This window comes from Orcinus orca, chromosome 7 (assembly GCF_937001465.1).
Source record: "Orcinus orca chromosome 7, mOrcOrc1.1, whole genome shotgun sequence".
Lineage (NCBI taxonomy): Eukaryota > Metazoa > Chordata > Mammalia > Artiodactyla > Delphinidae > Orcinus > Orcinus orca.
This window is the reverse complement of record NC_064565.1, coordinates 114,848,783-114,868,526: the sequence shown is the minus strand read 5'-3', so window position 1 is coordinate 114,868,526 and position 19,744 is coordinate 114,848,783. Positions and strand designations below refer to the sequence as shown.

Genomic DNA, 19,744 nt, shown 5'->3' with positions numbered 1-19,744 from the left:
CTGATCTCTTTGAACCATCTCTTGGAAAGCAGTTTGCTGTCCTTCCTCATCCAGCCTCCGCCTCGCTTCCTGGGGAATGTGAGAAGCAGAGGGTGGATGAGGACACAGTACAGCCTCTTCCCTGGCTCCCCCACGTGCTCCAGGAGACACCAGAGGATGGCCCTGCCTGTGACCCCACCATCCTGAGCATCCCTAGTAATTCCTGGGCAGGTGAGAGCTGTGCCAGCAGGATCCCCAAGGAAGGGGGCCAGGAAGTCACTCTTCATAGGACGGGACGTGCCCCACGTTCATCCCCTGAGCTGTCTGCAGTTTTATAAATGATGTTGGTGGAACCGAGGCTGGTCTGACATTCCCTGCTGTCAGACCGTCTGGCCAGGCTGGGGGTTGTGCCCTCCCTTTGACTCCAGGGACTGCCCCGCCCATCTCCTCCACATCAGCACCTCACTAGTCTTACTGAGCATTTTTAGTCATTTTCTGTGGGTTATACCTTCATTCCCCAACCTGGGCTGTATATCTTGGCAACGTTCTTCTCTGCCATCATGTCAGGCAACTTAGAAATGCTCTTGTGTGTTATCATGAACTGTAATGTTCTAGTTAACAAATAATTTCCAATTTTGTAATTTTCACACCCAACAAATGATATTCCGCGTTGCCGTACTGCAGAACTCTGGAACTGGAAATGTCTTTACAGGGTTGTATGGATTAAAAGCTGATTGAAAGAGGGGCCTCTGCTGGGTGAACGTTGTCTCCAAACCCATCCCCCCCCAACACCCAGCTTCAAGTCCAAGGGCTGATGATGACCAGTGACACCTGGATCCCCACCTTCACCTCAGCCTGTCACCCTCAAGGCTTCCATAGGGAGAGGGCAATGGGCAGTGACTTGGTGGTCTCCTCGGCCCAAGAGGCAAGCAAAATGCAAAGACACGGGCTTACTCTCTCTTGACGCAGTAGGGCCTGTCCTGAGATGGTTCATCCAAAGATGTGTGATAGCTTTGCCCGTGTCCAGCATGCTGGGTTCTGGCTGTAAGACGACCCAATGGTAGTGAAAAAGGTATGAAGAGGAACACAGGAAGGGGTGATGCTGAGGTCTGTTGGGACCTTCTGGGTTTGTCCGAGGGATGTCCCAGTGGCAACAACTGGCAGGGTTTGAGCGTGGGGCAGAGCACAGCAGAGGCAGACATCTGGGCTGTGATGAGATCTGAGTCCTCAGGATGAAGGGAAGGGAGAATTCTCTGGAGTAGTAAGACTGCCCATTGAAGCTGGTGTGGTGTGGAACGAGGGCCAAACAGAGGGCCCAGAAAACACTCACCATCCAGGAGCAGATGGAAGAAAAGGACGCTGCGAGGGAGCCTCACGGGGCACCAAGCAGCTGGGAGCCAGGGGTATCAGGAAGCACCATTAAAACCAAGGCAGAGAGGTTGGGGGGAAAAGAATGTGGTCAAGAGAACCAGATGCCACAGGGACAAGTAAGATAAGGATTGAAAGAGATCCAGTTTGTGCAGCATTTAGGAGGTGCCCTTTCCCAGGGCAGGTTCAGAGATGGGAGGAAGGGAAGGGCATAACAGATTTTGGCCAACTGAGGGTTGGCTGGTGGGGAGAAGCAGAGACTCTTCTGGGAGGGGAAGGAGTAAAACTGCAGGGCGAGAGCTAGAGGGCTATGCAGAGAGACAGAGACACAGAGAGAGACAGAGACAGAGAGAGACAGAGGCAGAGGGAGATACAGAGAGACAGAGACAGGCGGAGAGAGATACAGAAAGACACAGAGACAGAGATGCAGAGAGACAGAGAGCATATGGGAGGGGGTGAGGAAGAGAGACAGAGAGAGAGGGAAAGAGTCTGGGGGTAGGGAGATGGAGAGAGAGATGGAGACAGAGAGAGAAACATAGAAAGACAGAAACAGAGACAAAGAAGCAGGGAGAAAAACAGAGAGGAAGAGGGGTAGAGAGTTGTTTTGAGGCAGGTGAGACTTGAACAGAGGCTGTATTTTGAGAGGATTTGTAAATCTGGCCAAGAGAGTCCTCCACACACAGTGGAAACTCAATACCCGATGAACAGACGATAAAGAAAACGTGTATTTCGATGATGGTTTGGAGGGGATGAGCTGGGACGCTCCCCCCAGGCATCTGCCTGGCGGGACCTGTGGTGCTCGGAGGTACCCACAGCCTTCTCCATCACACACAGCCCCTCTTGTGATCCACTAGTCTAGAGCTAATGTTGGATGTTGGATTGAATTATTTCCCTAAAACATGTATTCCTATTTGAAGTGGTGGTTTGTTCATTTCCGGTATTTCACCTGAACTCTTTCCTATGTTGCCAATGTGGACTGTTACATCATGACTCTGGTGCACACCTGTCTAGTGAATGTGCACTGATGAGCGTACAGCATCACACAGCAGCAGGGATGTGCAATGCAGGCATACAACCCTGGGCTGGTGACCAGGAAATTTTGCAGTTTAAGTGTCTGAAAGTCCTCCCATTCCCTGTTGAGTTGGACGTGGAGATGGGAAGACTGGTTTAGCCTTGTCCCACGGCCCAGGCTGGCAACATGGGCCTTGGCTAGAGGAGAGGGCTGGGCAGAAGGGCTTGTAAGGCTGGGACCATTGCAGGCCTTATGGGATACATGAGAGAGGGAGCATTTGCTGACAACGTGGGTGGAGGTCAGGGATTCAGGAGGCAATGGGGCTGCCTAACCCCAAAGAGCAGGGGACCATTCTTCGGCCCTAAATACCCCCAGTGGCACCGGGTTAATTCCTTTGGTTATTGTATTGTATGATATTAGCAGAAAAGAAAAGGACAGGGGAGGAAGAAGAAAAGGAATGGGAAATGTGGAAAAAGGGAAGAGTGAGGCGGGAGAGGTAAATGGGAACAAAGGAAAACAACAAGAGAAGAAATGAAAGGGATGCATTTTCTAAAAATATGGAATTATTTAACTCCCCAACCAGATAGTAAATTTTCTGAGGAGGAGGATCATGTCTTGGACATACTGTAAGGCTCTCTTTTTCCACGAGTGTAATAGGGAAGAGCAAATCTGACTCAATGTCGGATCTGTTTCTTTTACTTCTATTGCTTTTGCTACAAGTTAAGAATGTTGCCTATAGCCTGAAATATACAGGATAGGCCATTCTCAAGGCTTTGACCTTTAAAGGTATAACACTTTCCCATTCATAGATAAAAAGTTGCAGAACAGAGAATAACATTTGTCCTGTTGGAGGTTTACAGGAACATCATGACCTGACCTACGTGGACAGATGTAAGAACAAAGGATTCTGACACCAAGAAGTCTGCAGCAACCAACCACACCCCTCCCCTTATGGTATAAAAGAAGCCTGAATTCTAACTCCAGTAAGATGGTTTTTTGGGACATTAGTCCGCCATCTTCTTAGTCTGCTGGATTTTCAAATAAAGTTGCTATTCCTTGTCCCAACAACTTTCCTCTCTAGCTATTGGCCTGTCTTGTGGTGAGCAGCATGAGATTGGACTGGGTAACATTATCACCCATTTTCAAATGCTCAAATGGTTGGGGCACACTCAAATCTTCACAGATGTTTGTGGATAAATGAAGGACGGTCATCTGCTACAGATGAACATGTGCAGCGATGTTCATGCATGTCCAACACAAAGAAAATATGTTATGCTCAGTAATCCACGTAACAAGTGAGGGAGCTTTCTTCACTAAAAGTAACTTGAGGAGTAGAAAAATAAAGGTCCAGGGAATTTAAAGAAATGAGATTAACTGTGGAAATAATATTCTTTGGCTCCTTATACTACTACTCCTGACTATTGCTTACTTTAGGAGATTATGCTTACTTCTCAGAGATTATACAGACAACCCCATTCCATTTCAAGCAGTCTAAACACAGGATGAAAAAAATTAATTCTCTGTTGCAGAGGGTGTTTATTAGGAGAATGGCTTCACCAAAAATAAATAAATAAGTAAAACTCAGAAGAAATGATGACGTCACCAATTTAATGATAAGATCACATGAGACACAGGTGACTTGGAGAATTGCCTGACTTTGTTAGATCATTACCAACTCTATGTATTGGTGACAATGACAGAAGTTTCTAAAATAAGAAAATTAGGCAAATAATTCTGTATTCAAACCTTGGGGAAATCAAATTTGCTGATTCATTTCTTTACAGTGCCCTTGTTACCAAACCAAACTTGGGTCCTCTTGCCCGTGCACAGTAAATCCAATCTGCTGACTCTGGGTTGTGGTGAAGGAAAGGGCAGCATTTATTGCAGGTGCCAAGCACGGAGTCCAGGCAACTAGTGCTCAAAACACCTGAACTCCCCAGTGGGTTTCAGCAAAGCACTTTTAAAGACCAGGTGACGGAGGGGCATCCCAGGGTTTGAGATCAGTTCATGTGCAGTTCTCTGATTGGTTGATGGTGAGGTAACAGGGTGGTGTCACAAAGGTTAACATTATCAGTCCTCAGGCTCCAGTAGGTCTGGGAGCTACATGCTCATGGTCATCAAGTAGTTAATTTCTTCCATTTGGTGAGAGTTTTAGCATCTGTAAAACAACTCAGGAAATGTGTATCAGATACTGTTATCTGGGTACTTCAGAGAGGAGCCACAGCAGAAGACATGGGGGAGGGGTCTGTCCCGGGAAGGCCCCATAGGCCTCTGCTAGGTTACCAGCCTAAAAAGAAATAAAAAGTAATGAGTTTACTGAAATGATTGTGGAGAGGGCAAAGGTCAGCTTGGCATGAGTGGTGTGATCAATACCAGTCATAATGACGTGGTTGATGACTCTGGCCAGACTCGAGTGTTCCCCAAAGGACAGCGTGTTACCCCACACACTTTAGTTCCTCATACCGTTTTGTTAAGAAGTTAAATTTAAAACGGCCTGAAGGATGATTTCTTCAGGAAAACGTTACTTCCATAAGGAGCACTGAGTGTCTGTTGCTGTTGTACATGTTTAGCAACTTAGCACCGGTGTCTTAGGCATCAGGACATAAATAACACTCACCCTTTACAAACGAGGGTGCCCTTTCCACACAGAAGATCTGCCTCCATATTATTTTTTTAGGGGATATATAGTTTTTTAACATCTTTATTGGAGTATAATTGCTTTACAATGGTGTGTTAGTTTCTGCTTTATATCAAAGTGAATCAGCTATACATACACATATATCCCCATATCCCCTCCCTCTTGCGTCTCCCTCCCTCCCTCCCTATCCCACCCTTCTAGGTGGACACAAAGCACCGAGCTGATCTCCCGGTGCTATGCGGCTGCTTCCCACTAGCTGTCTGTTCTACATTTGGTAGTGTGTATACAGAAGCCTCCATATTGAGCCTCGTGCAAACCGTAAGACCCAGCTTTGCCTCCTTGCTGTGCTTCATTTGGCCCAGACAATTCCAGAAAGCCTGGAAAAACCTTGTGTAACATCAGTTCTCCACTTCCAGCGGAGACTCTGCTGGGAAGCTACTTCTCCGCCACTTTCGTGTGGTAAAGTGTTAATGATATGTAGATGAAATGTCATTATAAGAGATACTTGGCATGCACACACAGCAGAAGGGAAGATTCTTAATTTTTAAGGAATAGCAAAAAATGTCTCTAGTATCTTGAGCATGTTTCTGTCCACTGTTTCATATTCAGAGTCAGCTCTGGACAGAATCATTTAAAAACCTGCAAAGAACTTGGGATGTTGGCAGTGACCCCTTCCCAAAAGGTTTTAAAGGTTTCAGAAGAGCTGTACTTCCACCTCCGAGGGAGAGCACTTCTAAATGTTAATGTTACGTGTAACCTTGTCAGCCTGACCTTGAGTTAGCAGAATAGCAGCTCTAGACGAAAATGATGCTTTCCATCAATTTGCCCCTGGAAACGCTTCCTAAGCCCCGTATCTCAGTCATGCTTGAAGGCGACTTTTATGGATCTCACGCAGCTGAACATGAATCACTTATTTATGGATATTTGATATTTGCTGGTGTAATTCACTCTCTGGACTTTTGTTATATTTATTTTAATTCTTTCTAGAATGCAGTAGAGAATTTAGAGCTTTTTAAATCTGCATATGTATGCAGGCATTTTTTCTTTTTTGTGCATGCATTCATTAGCTAAGTGGGTTTTTTGGACTTTGTTATGACAAAAATAATATTTTCATGCACGTGGAAAGCAAATTCAAACAGCACAGAAGATATACAATGAAACGTGAGTCTCTTTTCCATCCCACATACTCTGTTCCATGGTCCAGAGATAACCAATGTCAATAGTTCCTTGTGTTCTTGTGTATATTTTTGGAAAACGCCCCGCACACATATATATATATGTGTATGCATATATATATACACAAACACAATTTTTCATGGAGCTGGGGGCATTTGTATACCATGTTTCTCTTAGTTATCAATATCTGCATGATCTTAATCATATCAACACATACAGATTCATCTCACTCCTTTTACAGCTCTGAAGTCTTTGATCACATGGCTTAGATGATTTAATAATTTTGCGGCAGATGGGCATTCCAGTTTCTGACTAGTATCAACAATTCTTCAGGGAAGGCTTCTGTCTACAACCAGCTCCCTGTCTCTGTGGCTACATGTAATATTAATCCTGGTTTCTTGAATCATCACTCTGCCCTGAAGTCTAATTTTCATATCTGAATTTATGACTTCTTTGGCAAGGAAAAACCCAGGGTTGTTTTTATTCAGTTCTTTTCTCCGCTTAGCACTAGATAAAATCATAACAAAGACATGGTCAATGAGCAGAAGGCTGAAAACCAAGTTAAGAAATATAGATAAATAAGCTAGAATTCAATAAGAGGAAACTTCGATCACAGAAATTAAATTTATTCTCATCTCTTTGTTTTTGTTTTGCTTTATCTTTTCATCCTAAGCCATAACGGACTGGAAAACTGCTGACTTGTCTCCTGGACTTTTCTCACTACCGTTTCCAGTGAGCCTCGCTCCTCCTGTCTGCACTAGTCCATCCTAAATCAGGCAAACCAAGGCTGCATCTGGGTCTAATAAGATGTGACCAGCAGCTGTAGGTCCAGGTGCAGGGGACAGGGAGAGGGGCTTCCGAGTGGCTGGCCAGGTGTCAGGACAGCATCCGCGGTGGATGGAGTGAAGCCCAGTCTCCTGGATGGCAGGTGTCCAGCAGCACCGTGAAAACGCTGAGGTCCAAGGCGTGGGTGCCCTAGAAGTACCACCAAGTGATCCCAGCACCCAGCTGCTCTTGGGATCAAAAGCTCCCCTGGGCTCCTGGCCTGCGCAGGGCTGTAGGAAAGGTCTGCGAGCTTATTCCTTTCTCCAATAAGCTTGTAGTATCTCTCTGGAGAATTTTACCCTGATATTCCATGGCCCTATTTTAGGTCTTCTGGGCTACCTGTTATCAGAACAATTTATGACACTGCTCTCTCTTTTGCCTCCTTTGCTTAGGAATTTTGAGAAGCATAAACACATTTTCTCTAAGGTGTAGTTCTGAAAAAGGATAATTCGATATCTGGAAGGAGATTCAAGCCATTGATAACTGCTGTCACCTCTAGGGAGAGAAGCTGCAGCTGGCGGGGGTGGGGGGTGAGGGAGGGTGGGAAAGGGGCTTCTTCACTGATCCCCCTTTGTAGCTTCCAAACATTAAATTGTGTGCTTTCACCTAAAACTAAAACATGACCGTTTAGTCATTTCCGTCTTTGTGCTCTTGAACATGAGTTTCTCAAGAGAGAGAGGCTGGCTCTTCTTTGAATAAAGGGTTGGACCCCCCCATAAATACTGGGATGTCTTTGACTAGGATGAAAATATCAGAAACTAGAAAAAGGAGGGACTAAATTCACTTCCCTGTGCTTTCATTTTTTTGCTCCAGTAGACCTTTCATCTCATCTTAGAGACTTTTTATCTGGGTCTCTTCTCTCTTTGGGGTTTTCTCTATGTTGTGTGGAGCTCATGTCTCCTCATATTCTCTTTTGGATGCCAGAGTTTCCTGGAACGTCCTCCTTGGTCATGTTAGGGGTTGAGAATTGAGTTTTGAGGCCTAAATCCCTTTGCTTATCACCTCCCTGTATGGACCAGGTAGCGTTGCGTTATTAAGCTGGGAAAACATTGGTGACCAATCTCTCATCTTTTGCTAACTCTTTGGTAAAAGCTAGATTGGAGAAAGCAGCTTAGGCCAAGGATGCAAGTGAGGCTTGCCTTCTCTACCTCTGAATATAAGAAGGCCATCCCCACAGAGCTTACCTACCCCGTGACTGGTGGAGACAGACAGTGCCTCAACTCCTGAAGACACTTCCCTTTACTGATGGGTAGTGAGATGCAACCCAATGAAGTATTAGGCTCTGGGCAATCAGATTAGCTACCCTCTTCCCCAGGGATGCAAGCAGAGTAGACAGAGCACGTGACTGGATGAAGTTTGCTCCTTTCCACGTGCAAAAGTAGATGTAAGTACCACATTAATCAAAGACATGAATAAAGGCACTCGTCTTGAATGGAAGAAAAAAACAATAAAAGTGATTTTAAAAGGCTCATAGTTTTAATTCCAAGAGCTATTTCAGAATAGGATTATCTGGACTCTGGTGGACTCGATGTAGGGAGTGAGCAGACAGAAGGGAAAGAGGAGTCTGTCTGCGATCTACTGCTGGTTGGATGCACTTGCGCAATGAGCCTGTTGGAGACCTATATAGACAGAGCTTTGAGTTTAATAGTCTATGTTGGGAGCTTCTGGCTTTTGGCAGTGATGGAGACTGAGAAATCATGAGAGGTAGATGCGATTAACTACCCAGAGACAAGAGGATGAGAAGGTCCAAAACCAACCACTGGGGGCCACTAGCCTTCTGTAGACTGACGACTGATGCGGACAAGTCTAGGGCATGATCAGAGCCGGGAGGGAAACATGGCTCTGTAGCCTCCTGTTTGGAGGTCCTGATGGAGGACGTACCTCCATTCCAGACGCTTATCAGCACAAATCAGTCCTGTATCTTTAGAGCAGCGTGTGGGGCGGGAAGTACTGCCAGTTAGCCAGGCCAGCTGGTTTTCTTAGAGAAAAATGTTAAGAAGGATGGGGCAATCGGCAGAATCCACTGAGAGGCCAGGTAAGCAAGGAACCCGAAGGCCTTGCATTTTTCCTTTGGTCACCAAGGACCTTAGGAAAGAGGATTTAGGAGATTGCAGAGGGCAGGGGCAAGAAAGTAAAAGGGATTTTCTATGATTGGTGAAGCAAAGGATTAGGTTACATAAGCACAGTGTAACTCAGAAGGAGGAAATAATCACCTTGAGCGGCTAGGTCTCTAACAGAAGCAGCCAGGAACCAAAGAACCCTATCCCGATGTTTGTGCCATATTCACAGAGGACAGTTCCACAAGGAGCCTTGTATTCGAAGCGAAGAGTCATCCTGAGTGACCACACAGCAGACAATGGGAGCGTTGGCGTCACACCTGGCCCTCCTCCACCACGGTTCAGAGAGCCGACGGGGCTTGATAGAGGCACAGAAGCACAATTGTTTCCATCTCCCTCGGGTCCAGCCGACTAGGTTTTAATTAAATGAAAATAATAGGCATCTCACTTCACCTGGGGAGGAGGGGGAAGGGAAAGCAAAGGAATCCAAGTTTCCATCAAATACTTTTTGGTTCGTGGTGCGGAACACCAATCACTGGGAGTTATTGTTACACACACACACCCCTTTTTTTTCCTTCACGGTAGCTATTAGAGTCGAAATTTAATTACGGTGTCTGAATTATTAAAGGAATCAGAAATAACTTTTGCATACCAAGCTTTTTCTTCCCCTTCAGCTGAAAGGACTGGCACTAAAGTGAGCATTTTCTGTCATTTTGACAGCCCTGAGTTCCGTGTCAGGTCTTAATGTCCTTGATAAAAGTTCACTTAAGAGATGAAATTTAAGTTTTAAGGAGCGATTTAAAACGATCTTATATAAGAATCTTACCTGAAAATAACATTGACAGGAAAGATAATGACTTCTAAATTTTCATACCTGTCCCAGGCATATAATAGAGATCGACCGTTAATAACGAGGGCTGGAATGGGGAAAAAACCATCAACAACCACTAAATTCTCTTAGTAGTGGTTGTCGGGAAAATGAGAACCTGAGTTGTTTCAGCATTGCTGCTTCACAAAAGTCAGAAACAGGGCAGTCTGAACTGCGATTTTTTTGTTGGTTTTTCATGAAAACCACGAACTTGAATGGACAATATAGTAATAGATTTTTAAAATTGAAGTATAGTTAATTTACAATATTGTGTTCGTTTCAGGTATTCAGCAAAGTGATTCACTTATGCATATATATTTCTTCAGATTCTTTTGCATTTATCCTACTGAGGGAAGTCAGAAAAAGGCAACTATTATATGATATCACTTCCATGTGGAATCTAAAAACGAATACAACGGATTTATTTACAAAACAGAAACAGACTCACAGACACGGAAAACAAACTTACGGTTACCAAAGGGGAAAGGCGGGGAGGGATAAATTAAGAGTGGAGCCTTTTTATTTCCAGGCTTCGGACCCCTTGAATGAAGGACAAGCCTGCAAGCATCACAGCTTCATACTTATCTCCACCAAAATCTACTGCCCTGCCCACAAAACTCCCCTGGGAACCAGTGTCTTTTGGTCCCTTCCCTGTGTCCCCTGAGGTGGGCACTCCTCCAGTGATGACTCTTCCTGTGTCCCGCCCTCCCTAGGACTCTGGGAGAGTAGGTGGGGAGCTTCGTTAAGGAAACACTCCCACCAGAGAACTTCCATCCCGGACCACCTGGCTTCTGCAGTTTCAAGCCTTGTCCTCTCTCTGCCTAATTGACCTCCTTTATTCTCAACTTCTGGTCCCCTCTCCCATTATGGCTGCCTGCCCTCTGAATTAGATGCAAACATTGATTTCTTCCAATCTCTTATCTCAGCTGGGTTTCCCGCATGCTGATTTCCTCTCTCTTCCATTAATTTGTGATTCTTTGAACAGCTTTCCTGGTAACATCCCTGCATACTCTTCCAGACTCCTGGTCCCCTCTCCTGGCAAATAACCCCTCCTAGTCTGCACTGGAAACAAGAACCAAGACTGCATCTGAACATCGACGCCCCCAGGCTCTGAGCCCCGAAGAGAAGCACTTTCTCAATTTAACAAGTGGGGCTCTAAAAGATCTAGTCCCATAGCTCCAGTTAGAGAACCAGGTTAGGGAGTCTCTTATCCATTCATTCGTTCAGTACGTATGGATGGAACTTTTACTAGGCACTAGGCAAATTTGCCTCTGTGGAGGCTCTCATCTCGTATACAAGAAGCTCAGTAGAGGGCACTCCTGTATTATAATAGCTAAGCACAGGGGACAGTGGACCTGAACCCAAGGATCCCATCAGAAAATAATCACACACACTCCGTGCCTGTGGACACACACACACCCGTGTTCTGAGATATCCTTATCCACACTCAACTTTGCATCTTATGTCATCGACCTTCCTAAAGCAAAGATAGTAATGACGGAATATATTGCTCTCTTTGCTGGATCCACTCAAAAGTTATTTTGATTGGTGGCACACTTGATTTCTAAGCCCTTCAAGGAAAAAAACAGAACATTTTAGGGTACAATTTCAAGATCACTACCAAGTGACCGCATTCTGTTTACTTGAACTGAGTTCTTTTCTGGATGTAGAGTCATCTCGATGCAGAAGAGAAGGGACAGGAAATAACGCTGTTGCTGGACATGAAATTCATCTCAGGCAAGACACAGGTACATGTTATTCTCTGAGAAATGTCTTATTCCGATTAATTAAAATGAAGAAAGTAGCACACTGCAGCCAGTATTTTCCACTCCATGGAATACTTGCCGATTGGGCGACTGTTGAGACTCAAACGACTGTGTCCATTATAAGACTGTTTTTTGTTGTTGTTGCTGTTGTTTTGCAGGTATCACAGGTAACCTCTATAGGCACTTACTGTGTGCCAGGCACCGCGCCAAACACTTGACGTGTATTATTTCATTTCATCTTCACAACCTCCACCTGTGTTAGATACATTTTAGAGACGGGGAGCTCGCGAAATGGTAACCTAGGTATTGCCACGTGGCTAGAATGTGGTGGGAAATATATAGCCCCCATCCAGTCTGTCCACACAGCCCAGACCGTTAGCAGTGACACTTCTGTTCATGGCTCTAAGTGGGCCTTGCATTTCTGACGTCTTGGTAAACATTACTTTCCTTTTCATAATTCCGGGGGTTCTCAATTGAAATTCATACTGGAAGGAAAGGTGACTCAGCTAAATGACATTTTTACATGTTAGAAGTTATATTATCCACTGTAAATGCAACTCGTCACCTGGTGAGTGAAATTAGACTGTAGCACGGTTTGCTATTCGATTATGGTGAGTTGCTGTTTAATGGCCCTGTTCTCGAAGGCTCCATTAATGTCTATTAATCTGCTTTTGCTACTGGACAACAGACAGCCCTTTATTACTAAACCCCATCACAGGGGGTGCAAAGTGTGGTGCTGCAGTCAAAACCCCAGCCGGCAGGAATTAGTTCAGTACCAGGGCAACACATCACAGGTTTTACTAAAATATTGCCCTCCTACCATCCTTAAAATAAAAGCAAGACCTGACAGGGGATAGACGCAAATAAGAGAAAGGCATCCTACAGTAAGATCGTCTGTGGGAGCCAGATCAAGAGGGTTCCAGTCTGGTCTGTCTTTTTCCAGATGCCCAGGTCCCAGGTTACTAATCTAAGGCCCATCTCGGGCTGGCACCCAGCCTAGGTCCTGTCTAGCACAGAGGAAGGAGAGAAGAAACAGTCTCATGAGCAGGTGGCCATCTATGGGACAGGCCTTGAAGAAAGCCAGAAAAATCACTCCAAAAACACAAAATCCTGTCTTCCCAGGGTTCCCAATAACTGAAATGAAATCATTCTAAATTACACCGACATCTGTTATTTTTGCTTACTCACCCCCATTAGCCCTTTAGGGAACAGATGCCTGTTTTTTCTTTGGGAACCACCCCTCCCCAGGTTTAGCCCCTGGGCCCCATCCATCAGTGTGTTCCATCCCTCTGGACAGTAGTACTTGATGCAGGGCTGGGCCGGACAGGCCAGAGAGATGTGTCCTTCGGGCTTTTGTCCCAGTTATTGGGAAAGCGATGCACCTTTTTCTTTCTAGGATCTGCACCAAGGATGTGAGCCCAGGGCTGCCAGTAGGAAAACAGAAGAGAGATGGAGAGAGACCTGGTCTAAAGGCTTCTTTTGAGCTCCATGGCTTCTGGCCACGCCTGAACAGCATCGTAATCATGAACTTTTCCATTACGTCAGTGAATATATTTCCATTTTTGTCCAACTCAATTTGAGTTGAATTTCTTTCACAGCTGAATTCAGGTTGCTTACAACTTCATTCCCCATTAAATTAAAACAGTGTGTGGGTGGGGTGTGGAGTGAGAGAGAGCGCGCAGGCCCTCAGCCCTTGGCACTGGGCTTCGAGAAGGCAGTGTGCATGTAGGTTCCGCCTTGGCAAAGTCAAGCGCCCGGGCCTTGGTCTCCTCATCTGGCAGCTTGGACAGAATGATCCACAAGGCCTTTTCCAGCCCTGGACCCAGTCTGGGAAACTGCTACCACCACGGGGGTTCCAAAGGAGGGATGGCTGGTCCTGCCATCTACATGTGGTCTTTTCACATGGTTCAATGCCAACAAAACTGCCTATTTTATCATAGCTTGTGAAACGAAGGTGGTAAAGGAAAGTATTTCTATTTGGGGTTTTACTCATAAATGGTTATCATTTTCATTTCCAGCCCCCTAGACCCATTTTCATCTCTCTGCCTCATAAGCTGGAGTTGGGAAGAAGCCACCGTCCATTCTGCCTCTGCTGCTACTCTTCCAGAGCAGCTCTGCCCCAGATCTGTGTGCATCTGAAATGCACGCGCAGTCTCCTTGGCACCTGGAGAGGATGAGCCTTGGTCGTGTGTTTACAAACCAGAATAAGACCACTGAATTGGAGTGAGGGGAGATGGAAACCGGGGACTGGGCACTGGTGTTTGTTACCTACGGTGCCACCGACTCCAAGCTCCTGACAGGTTTTGTTTCAGGCCCAAGTGCGTCTACAGGGCCTAGTGCAGGAGGAGTGGTTTATCTGTGGGCAGGTGATTCTCAGGTCTCAAAGTAGGGTGGTAGAGGGTGCTCTCCCGAGATGCTAACACTTGACCTGGCATGTCAGCAGAGTCGGTGGAAACACACATAAGGCAGCTAAAGGGGCTGTCTGGGACTGGTGAGTCGTCGGAGCTATCTGGGGCAAACAGGGTCTCCTTAAGCCGAGGTTTGGATGTGTGCATCGCTGCCGCCAGGCAGGAAAAGCTAGGCCTCCGGGGCACCCCGGGCACAGGCCTGCGCCCTAGGTGCGGCGGTGGCCCGGTGGAGCCCCTTGGAGCTCTGGCAGGGAAGCGAGCCAGGGCATCGCGAAGGGCCGGGGTCCTGGGCACCGCACAGGGCGCGAGAGTGGAAACGCGCCCGGGCTGGCTCACTGCGGACAGCGCCCTCCTTTCCCCTCTCTTGGGGCTCGGGGAACCTGACCCACCGCCCTCTCTCTCTCCGGCGGGGCACTCTCACCCCCGCCCCGGACGCTCCCCAGCCCCTCGGGCAGAGCTGCCCCGGCCCGCCTTGCCCTGGACTCCGAGCCGCCCCAAAGCCCACGGAGCCTAGACCCCCGGACCCGCTCCCCGAGGCCGGCTGCACCGCCCATGGCTGCAGTCCCGCTGGCCTGGGATCGGGGGGCGGGGAGTTCCGGGAGCCGGGAGCTATTTTTACAAGATGCGTCAGTGGGCCGAGGAGGAAGAGCCTGCTCCGGGGCCCATTGTCTGGGCGCTGCGCGGGAGGGGACGCCGGCGGCGATTTCGAAAGCTCCGAAGGGCGCGAAAGCGGCCGGCCGCGAGGGGAGGTCCACGCCCCACCCAGGGCCGCGGGAGGGGCGGGGCCATCGGGGCGGGGCCATCGGGGCGGGGCGGGGCCCGCGAGGGGCGGAGCCGGGCGCCCTCCCGCCGCTGCAGGCTGGCGGCGGCGGCGGCGGCGGCGGCGGCGGCGGCGAGGGGACGGCGGGGACAGCGAGGCGGCCGCGCCGGCAGCAACAGCCGGGAAAGCCCACGCCCCGCCTGCGCCTCCGAGGCGCACCCCGGGAGCGGGAGCAGCCCCGCGGCGGCACCGCCCAGGCAGAGGCGAGGGCCTGGCACCCGGAGCCCCAAGCCGTCAGCCGCGGAGAGCCCGGGCAGCGGCGGGAGCGCGGGGGCGCGGCCCGAAAAGGCGCAGAGCGAGCCGGGGCCGGGGGAGGGCGCCGGGCGCGAGCATCTCGCGCCGCGGCAGCGGAGGCGGCTTCACGGGAGACAAAAGCCCGCCGAGAGAAGCGATGCCTGGCCGGCGCGGGCGCGGGGGCCGCGGCGTCTGAGCGCGCCGAGCCGTGCGCCCCGGGGACGCCGAGGCTCGGCCGGTGCCGGCGGCCGAGGGCGGCAGGCGGGGCCCAGGTGCGCCCAGCCGCGTCGGGCCCGTAACTGCTCGGGGGGCGGCGCCCTCCCGCCGCAGCCGCAGTGGCCGGCGCCGCAGCGAGGAGCCATGGGCAACATCTCTTCCAACATCTCGGCCTTCCAGTCCCTGCACATCGTCATGCTGGGTTTGGACTCGGCCGGCAAGACCACGGTGCTCTACCGGCTCAAGTTCAACGAGTTCGTGAACACGGTGCCCACCATCGGCTTCAACACGGAGAAGATCAAGCTGAGCAACGGCACGGCCAAGGGCATCAGCTGCCACTTCTGGGACGTGGGCGGCCAGGAGAAGCTGCGGCCGCTGTGGAAGTCCTACAGCCGCTGCACGGACGGCATCATCTACGTGGTGGACTCGGTGGACGTGGACCGGCTGGAGGAGGCCAAGACGGAGCTGCACAAGGTGACCAAGTTCGCCGAGAACCAGGGCACGCCGCTGCTCGTCATCGCCAACAAGCAGGACCTGCCCAAGTCGCTGCCCGTGGCCGAGATCGAGAAGCAGCTGGCGCTGCACGAGCTCATCCCGGCCACCACCTACCACGTCCAGCCGGCGTGCGCCATCATCGGCGAGGGCCTCACCGAGGGCATGGACAAGCTCTATGAGATGATCCTGAAACGCAGGAAGTCCCTCAAGCAGAAGAAGAAGCGGTAATGCGCGCGGCAGCGTTCCGAGTCGGTGGGGGACGAGCGAGCGAGTCAGGAATGAATGAATGAAAGGCTGGATGGCCGATCGAGAACCCGCGCCCGCGAACAAAGACAGCGAACCAAAGCGACGCTTCGACTTTTTAAAGCGGAATGCAGGACTAGTGACTCGACCTGGGTATGTAGGCAGACTTGCCAACCTGAGCTCGACCTGCCGTCACCCCTAGCTCAGGGGACCTTTTGTCTGAACGCCAGAGCTGCTGAAGGGTTGGGGGCCCCACTGGGGAGTGGACGTGCAGGTCCCGCCGTATGCCCTCCTGGCCCAGGTTGGAAGGCTCAGATGTCAGAGACAAAAGCGATTTCTTCCTACTCCATCAGGGCCAGAAGTTCAGGCTTCCCTGCCCTCACTGGGGATCGCACCTGTGAATTTCCTGAGGTATGCGGTTCCCAGAACCCCGGGAGTACCCGTCTGGGGGCATGGTGGCAGTGGGAGGTGCTGGGGGGGGACAGCCTCTCCTTGAGCTGTGAAAGCTGGACAATTTTATGTCACAGGGCAGGCCCCTGTGAAGATTCATCTGTCCTGCCCTGGGCCCAAACGAGGTGCTGGTTTGGGCCATCAGAGGACTGCCTGGAACAGTAGGGCAGCCGGAAGGCACGGGGCGCTGCGCTGGCCTCCTCTGGGGAATGCCCGCGAAGAATGCCCCTTTCCTGGTGCTTTGTGGTAGCTTCAGAAGACCAGTTATGTTGAGAACTGCTTTTCAGCCTGGAATCAGACATCTTCCAGATGGTTTGGACTCTGTCCATGTGTAGGTCATTATCACACAAAGAGACCAATAAAAAAAAAATTAGAAAAAAACAAAACAAAAACAAAAAACTGTTGGAGGTGGTGGCCAAGGATGCATTTTCTGTTTGCAGAATAGTTAAAGGTGTTTAAAGGGTAAGGCTCTCGACATCAGTGCTGGATGCGGTGTGTGTGTAGATGCAGGGACCTCCCTCTGCACTGTGTAATCGGCATACATTTCTAGCCCCATATGTGTGGAATCTTAAATTCTCTTAGCCTACTGTTTGGCCTGTGTGAGCACACCAGCTGCAGATGTGTGCTGAATGACAGGCGGGTTTTGGCAAGGGGTGTCTCTTGTCATCCTAACCGCCTGATGATGGGTTATGGTTTTCAGACATTTTTTTTTTTTTTAATCTGCTACGAATGAATACTCACCTTAGAAATAACTCAGTTTAGGAAAAAAAGACTTTGCTTTGCCCTTTTAGATCCCTTTACGCTGCAAGTGGTGACATGTTCAGATTTCTAATTGGTTCATTGTGGCCTATCTGGTTTCAGTATTTTCATTACAAATGTCTCGCTAGAGTATTTGATGTCATGCACCAACAAATAAAAGCCCACCTTGTTGCAAAAGCCGACCTCATGACATGGATTTAAAGGCGAGGGAAAAGCACAAGGAGGGCCTTCCTAATTCCTTCTTGTGGAAACTGGTTGCAGAGCAAATGCAGACACAGTGAGTGCTTGAGATAAAGGAAAGCCTGTGACGTAATTGTCACCTGTCCTCAGGCTCCTCACGTTTACTTGAAAGAGGCTTTGGAAACAGATAAAGTGAAAGAAGAAGAAATACCTATTTTTAATAATGTAATTTTAAAAATCCTTTATAATCAGGACTGAGTCTTGGTGCGCAGAAGCTGTCATTTACCCTGAAACACAGTATCAAACAAGAAACTTAACGCTTCCTGTGTGATTTTGATTTCCTCTTTGAATCCGTGTTTACAGGTGGAATTATGTTTTTTCCCCCCACTATGATAAATTTCTTTGCGAAGGAGGCCTTTAGAAATTGAGTATGATCATGTGTGTGAGCATGTGAGGTATTCAAGTTATAAATCCATGCCTATTTTCCACTGCACTCAGAAAGTTAATTTAAGAACCAGAGGTAGAAGTCCCGGCTTCCTGCTTGAAACCCAATTCTCCTATGAAATATTTTAAAAGAAGAAACCTAGCAGGCCATCTTCCTTTTCTCTTTTGTCTGTGTATTTGGTACCCCTCCAATGCTGGTCTTTTTGTAGAAACTCAATAGAGAAAATATAGCTGAGCAGTGTTGAAAAGCCTGCAAGATTTCAGTTTACATATCGACAGCATAGTCACTGATTTCTAAATGGGCTGGTCCCATCATCTGAAGATTCTGTATAGAATTATTAAAAAAAAAAAATCCATCTTTCTTTATTTTCTTCACATGCAACAATTTCTTAAGCACTTTGACATTTTGGTAGTTCCACACTATTGAGAGAATAATATATTTATTTTGTGACATTGCAGATGCCAAATACTGTAACCTTCTCGTGCTGACAATACTTTGGTTCAAGATCACTGTTCAGATCCTCTCATACTTTACCAATGATGCGAAATGACTTTGTTTTTTGCATTATCAGTACTTAAGGGTGCAGTCAACTGTTAGTAATTGTGCAGTAGAGCTCTGTGGTGTAGCAACCAATAGTTGAGTCTCAGTTGATTTCTGTAGTGTTTGCCGAAATAATAGCCCATTTCGTCTCTGACCAAATGGAGGAAACACAGGCTAAATCACCTTGGAGCGGTCACCCGGAGAGTCCCCTCCAACGCAGCCGCTGATTTATTATGCCTCCTGCTCTTGGGAGAATGAATGGGCTCCACATATAGAGGAAGTTGGCCTCCCCACACGAGCTTTTGAAATGTTTTCTCATAGACACAGGGAGGCCAGTTTTGTTTCCGAACGATTCTCTTCACAAAATCTCTGTCATGGTGTTGGGACTATGTCTCCTGGTTTGTTTCCGTTTCTACTGCTGTAATTCTCTGTCCTGATCATCTTCCTCTTTGGGTTCCCGTTCCCTTTTATATGCATATATGATCCTGTGAACAGAAATAAATTATTTATACAATCAAACGTTTGGGGAAATTGTCTATGGATGGTTTTTCAAGTTGCCTCTCTTTGTTTCTAGGCCTGAGTGGAGGGATGGATCGCAAGATGGTCTCTGCTGTCTGATGGGGTCCAGGGCTGGATGAATCATCTCTGCTTTTTTGGTTTAACTGAGAGGCTCGGATGCAGGAATCTGTGTGCCTGTCCCCCTTATGATACCTGTCAGGGGTCCTCACAAATCCTTGAGGAAAATGGCCTTAATGCCCAGCCAGCGCCAAGCCTCTCAGTTATTAAAGAAGGTCGTGATTGTTAGTCACTTCAGATATGTGATCTGATTATGTAAAATTGGAAACATCTGTGTGGTACTGTAAGCGCAGAGTAGTCACCACGCTGCTCAGCATCTTGACTGCTCTCTTGGTATCTGGGCTGAGTCCATCACTCTCGAACCCATCAGAGAGACTCCAAGACCTGAATCCTCTTAAATAGTAGGTACGGTGAGACCGTCCTGCTCTGTACATACCAGCGGGAAAAGGTCCACTTTCTAAAGAAAAAGTGATTGGGCCAGAATCGGTAGACCCTCTGACTGGTTCAAAGTGTAACTCATGGAGGCCCTTAGCAGACATTAAGCAACGAAACTCACTGATTGGCTGGGTCTTAACTCTGGAGCCAAAAAGCCAGTTTCAAATTCTGAGTCATGCTCACGGCCCCATGAGTTCACTGAAGCTCCTCAGCCCCTGGACCTCGATTTCCCCATCTGTAAAATGGGCTCATAA

At 48.3% G+C, this 19,744-nt stretch overlaps 1 protein-coding gene across 2 annotated transcripts; it reads left to right on the top strand.

Annotated features, from left to right (window-relative positions):
- Nucleotides 1–14,958: 14,958 nt before the first annotated feature.
- ARL4C (ADP ribosylation factor like GTPase 4C) lies at nt 14,959–19,316 on the top strand. Of its 2 annotated transcripts, XR_004482347.2 has the most exons (2): nt 15,363–16,516; nt 19,054–19,316. XR_004482347.2 is itself a non-coding variant. In XM_004262565.3 (1 exon), the coding sequence occupies exon 1, from the start codon at nt 15,512–15,514 to the stop codon at nt 16,088–16,090; it is 579 nt and encodes a 192-aa protein (XP_004262613.1). In that variant the 5' UTR covers nt 14,959–15,511; the 3' UTR covers nt 16,091–18,998. The 2 variants fall into 2 exon arrangements, 1 of the variants encoding a protein (XP_004262613.1); XM_004262565.3 differs by lacking the exon at nt 19,054–19,316 and having other exon boundaries at nt 14,959–18,998.
- Nucleotides 19,317–19,744: the final 428 nt, after the last annotated feature.

What these genes read in the sequence shown, in the direction of transcription:
- ARL4C (XM_004262565.3), top strand. Translation starts at nt 15,512, where the DNA reads ATGGGCAACATCTCTTCCAACATCTCGGCCTTCCAGTCCCTGCACATC.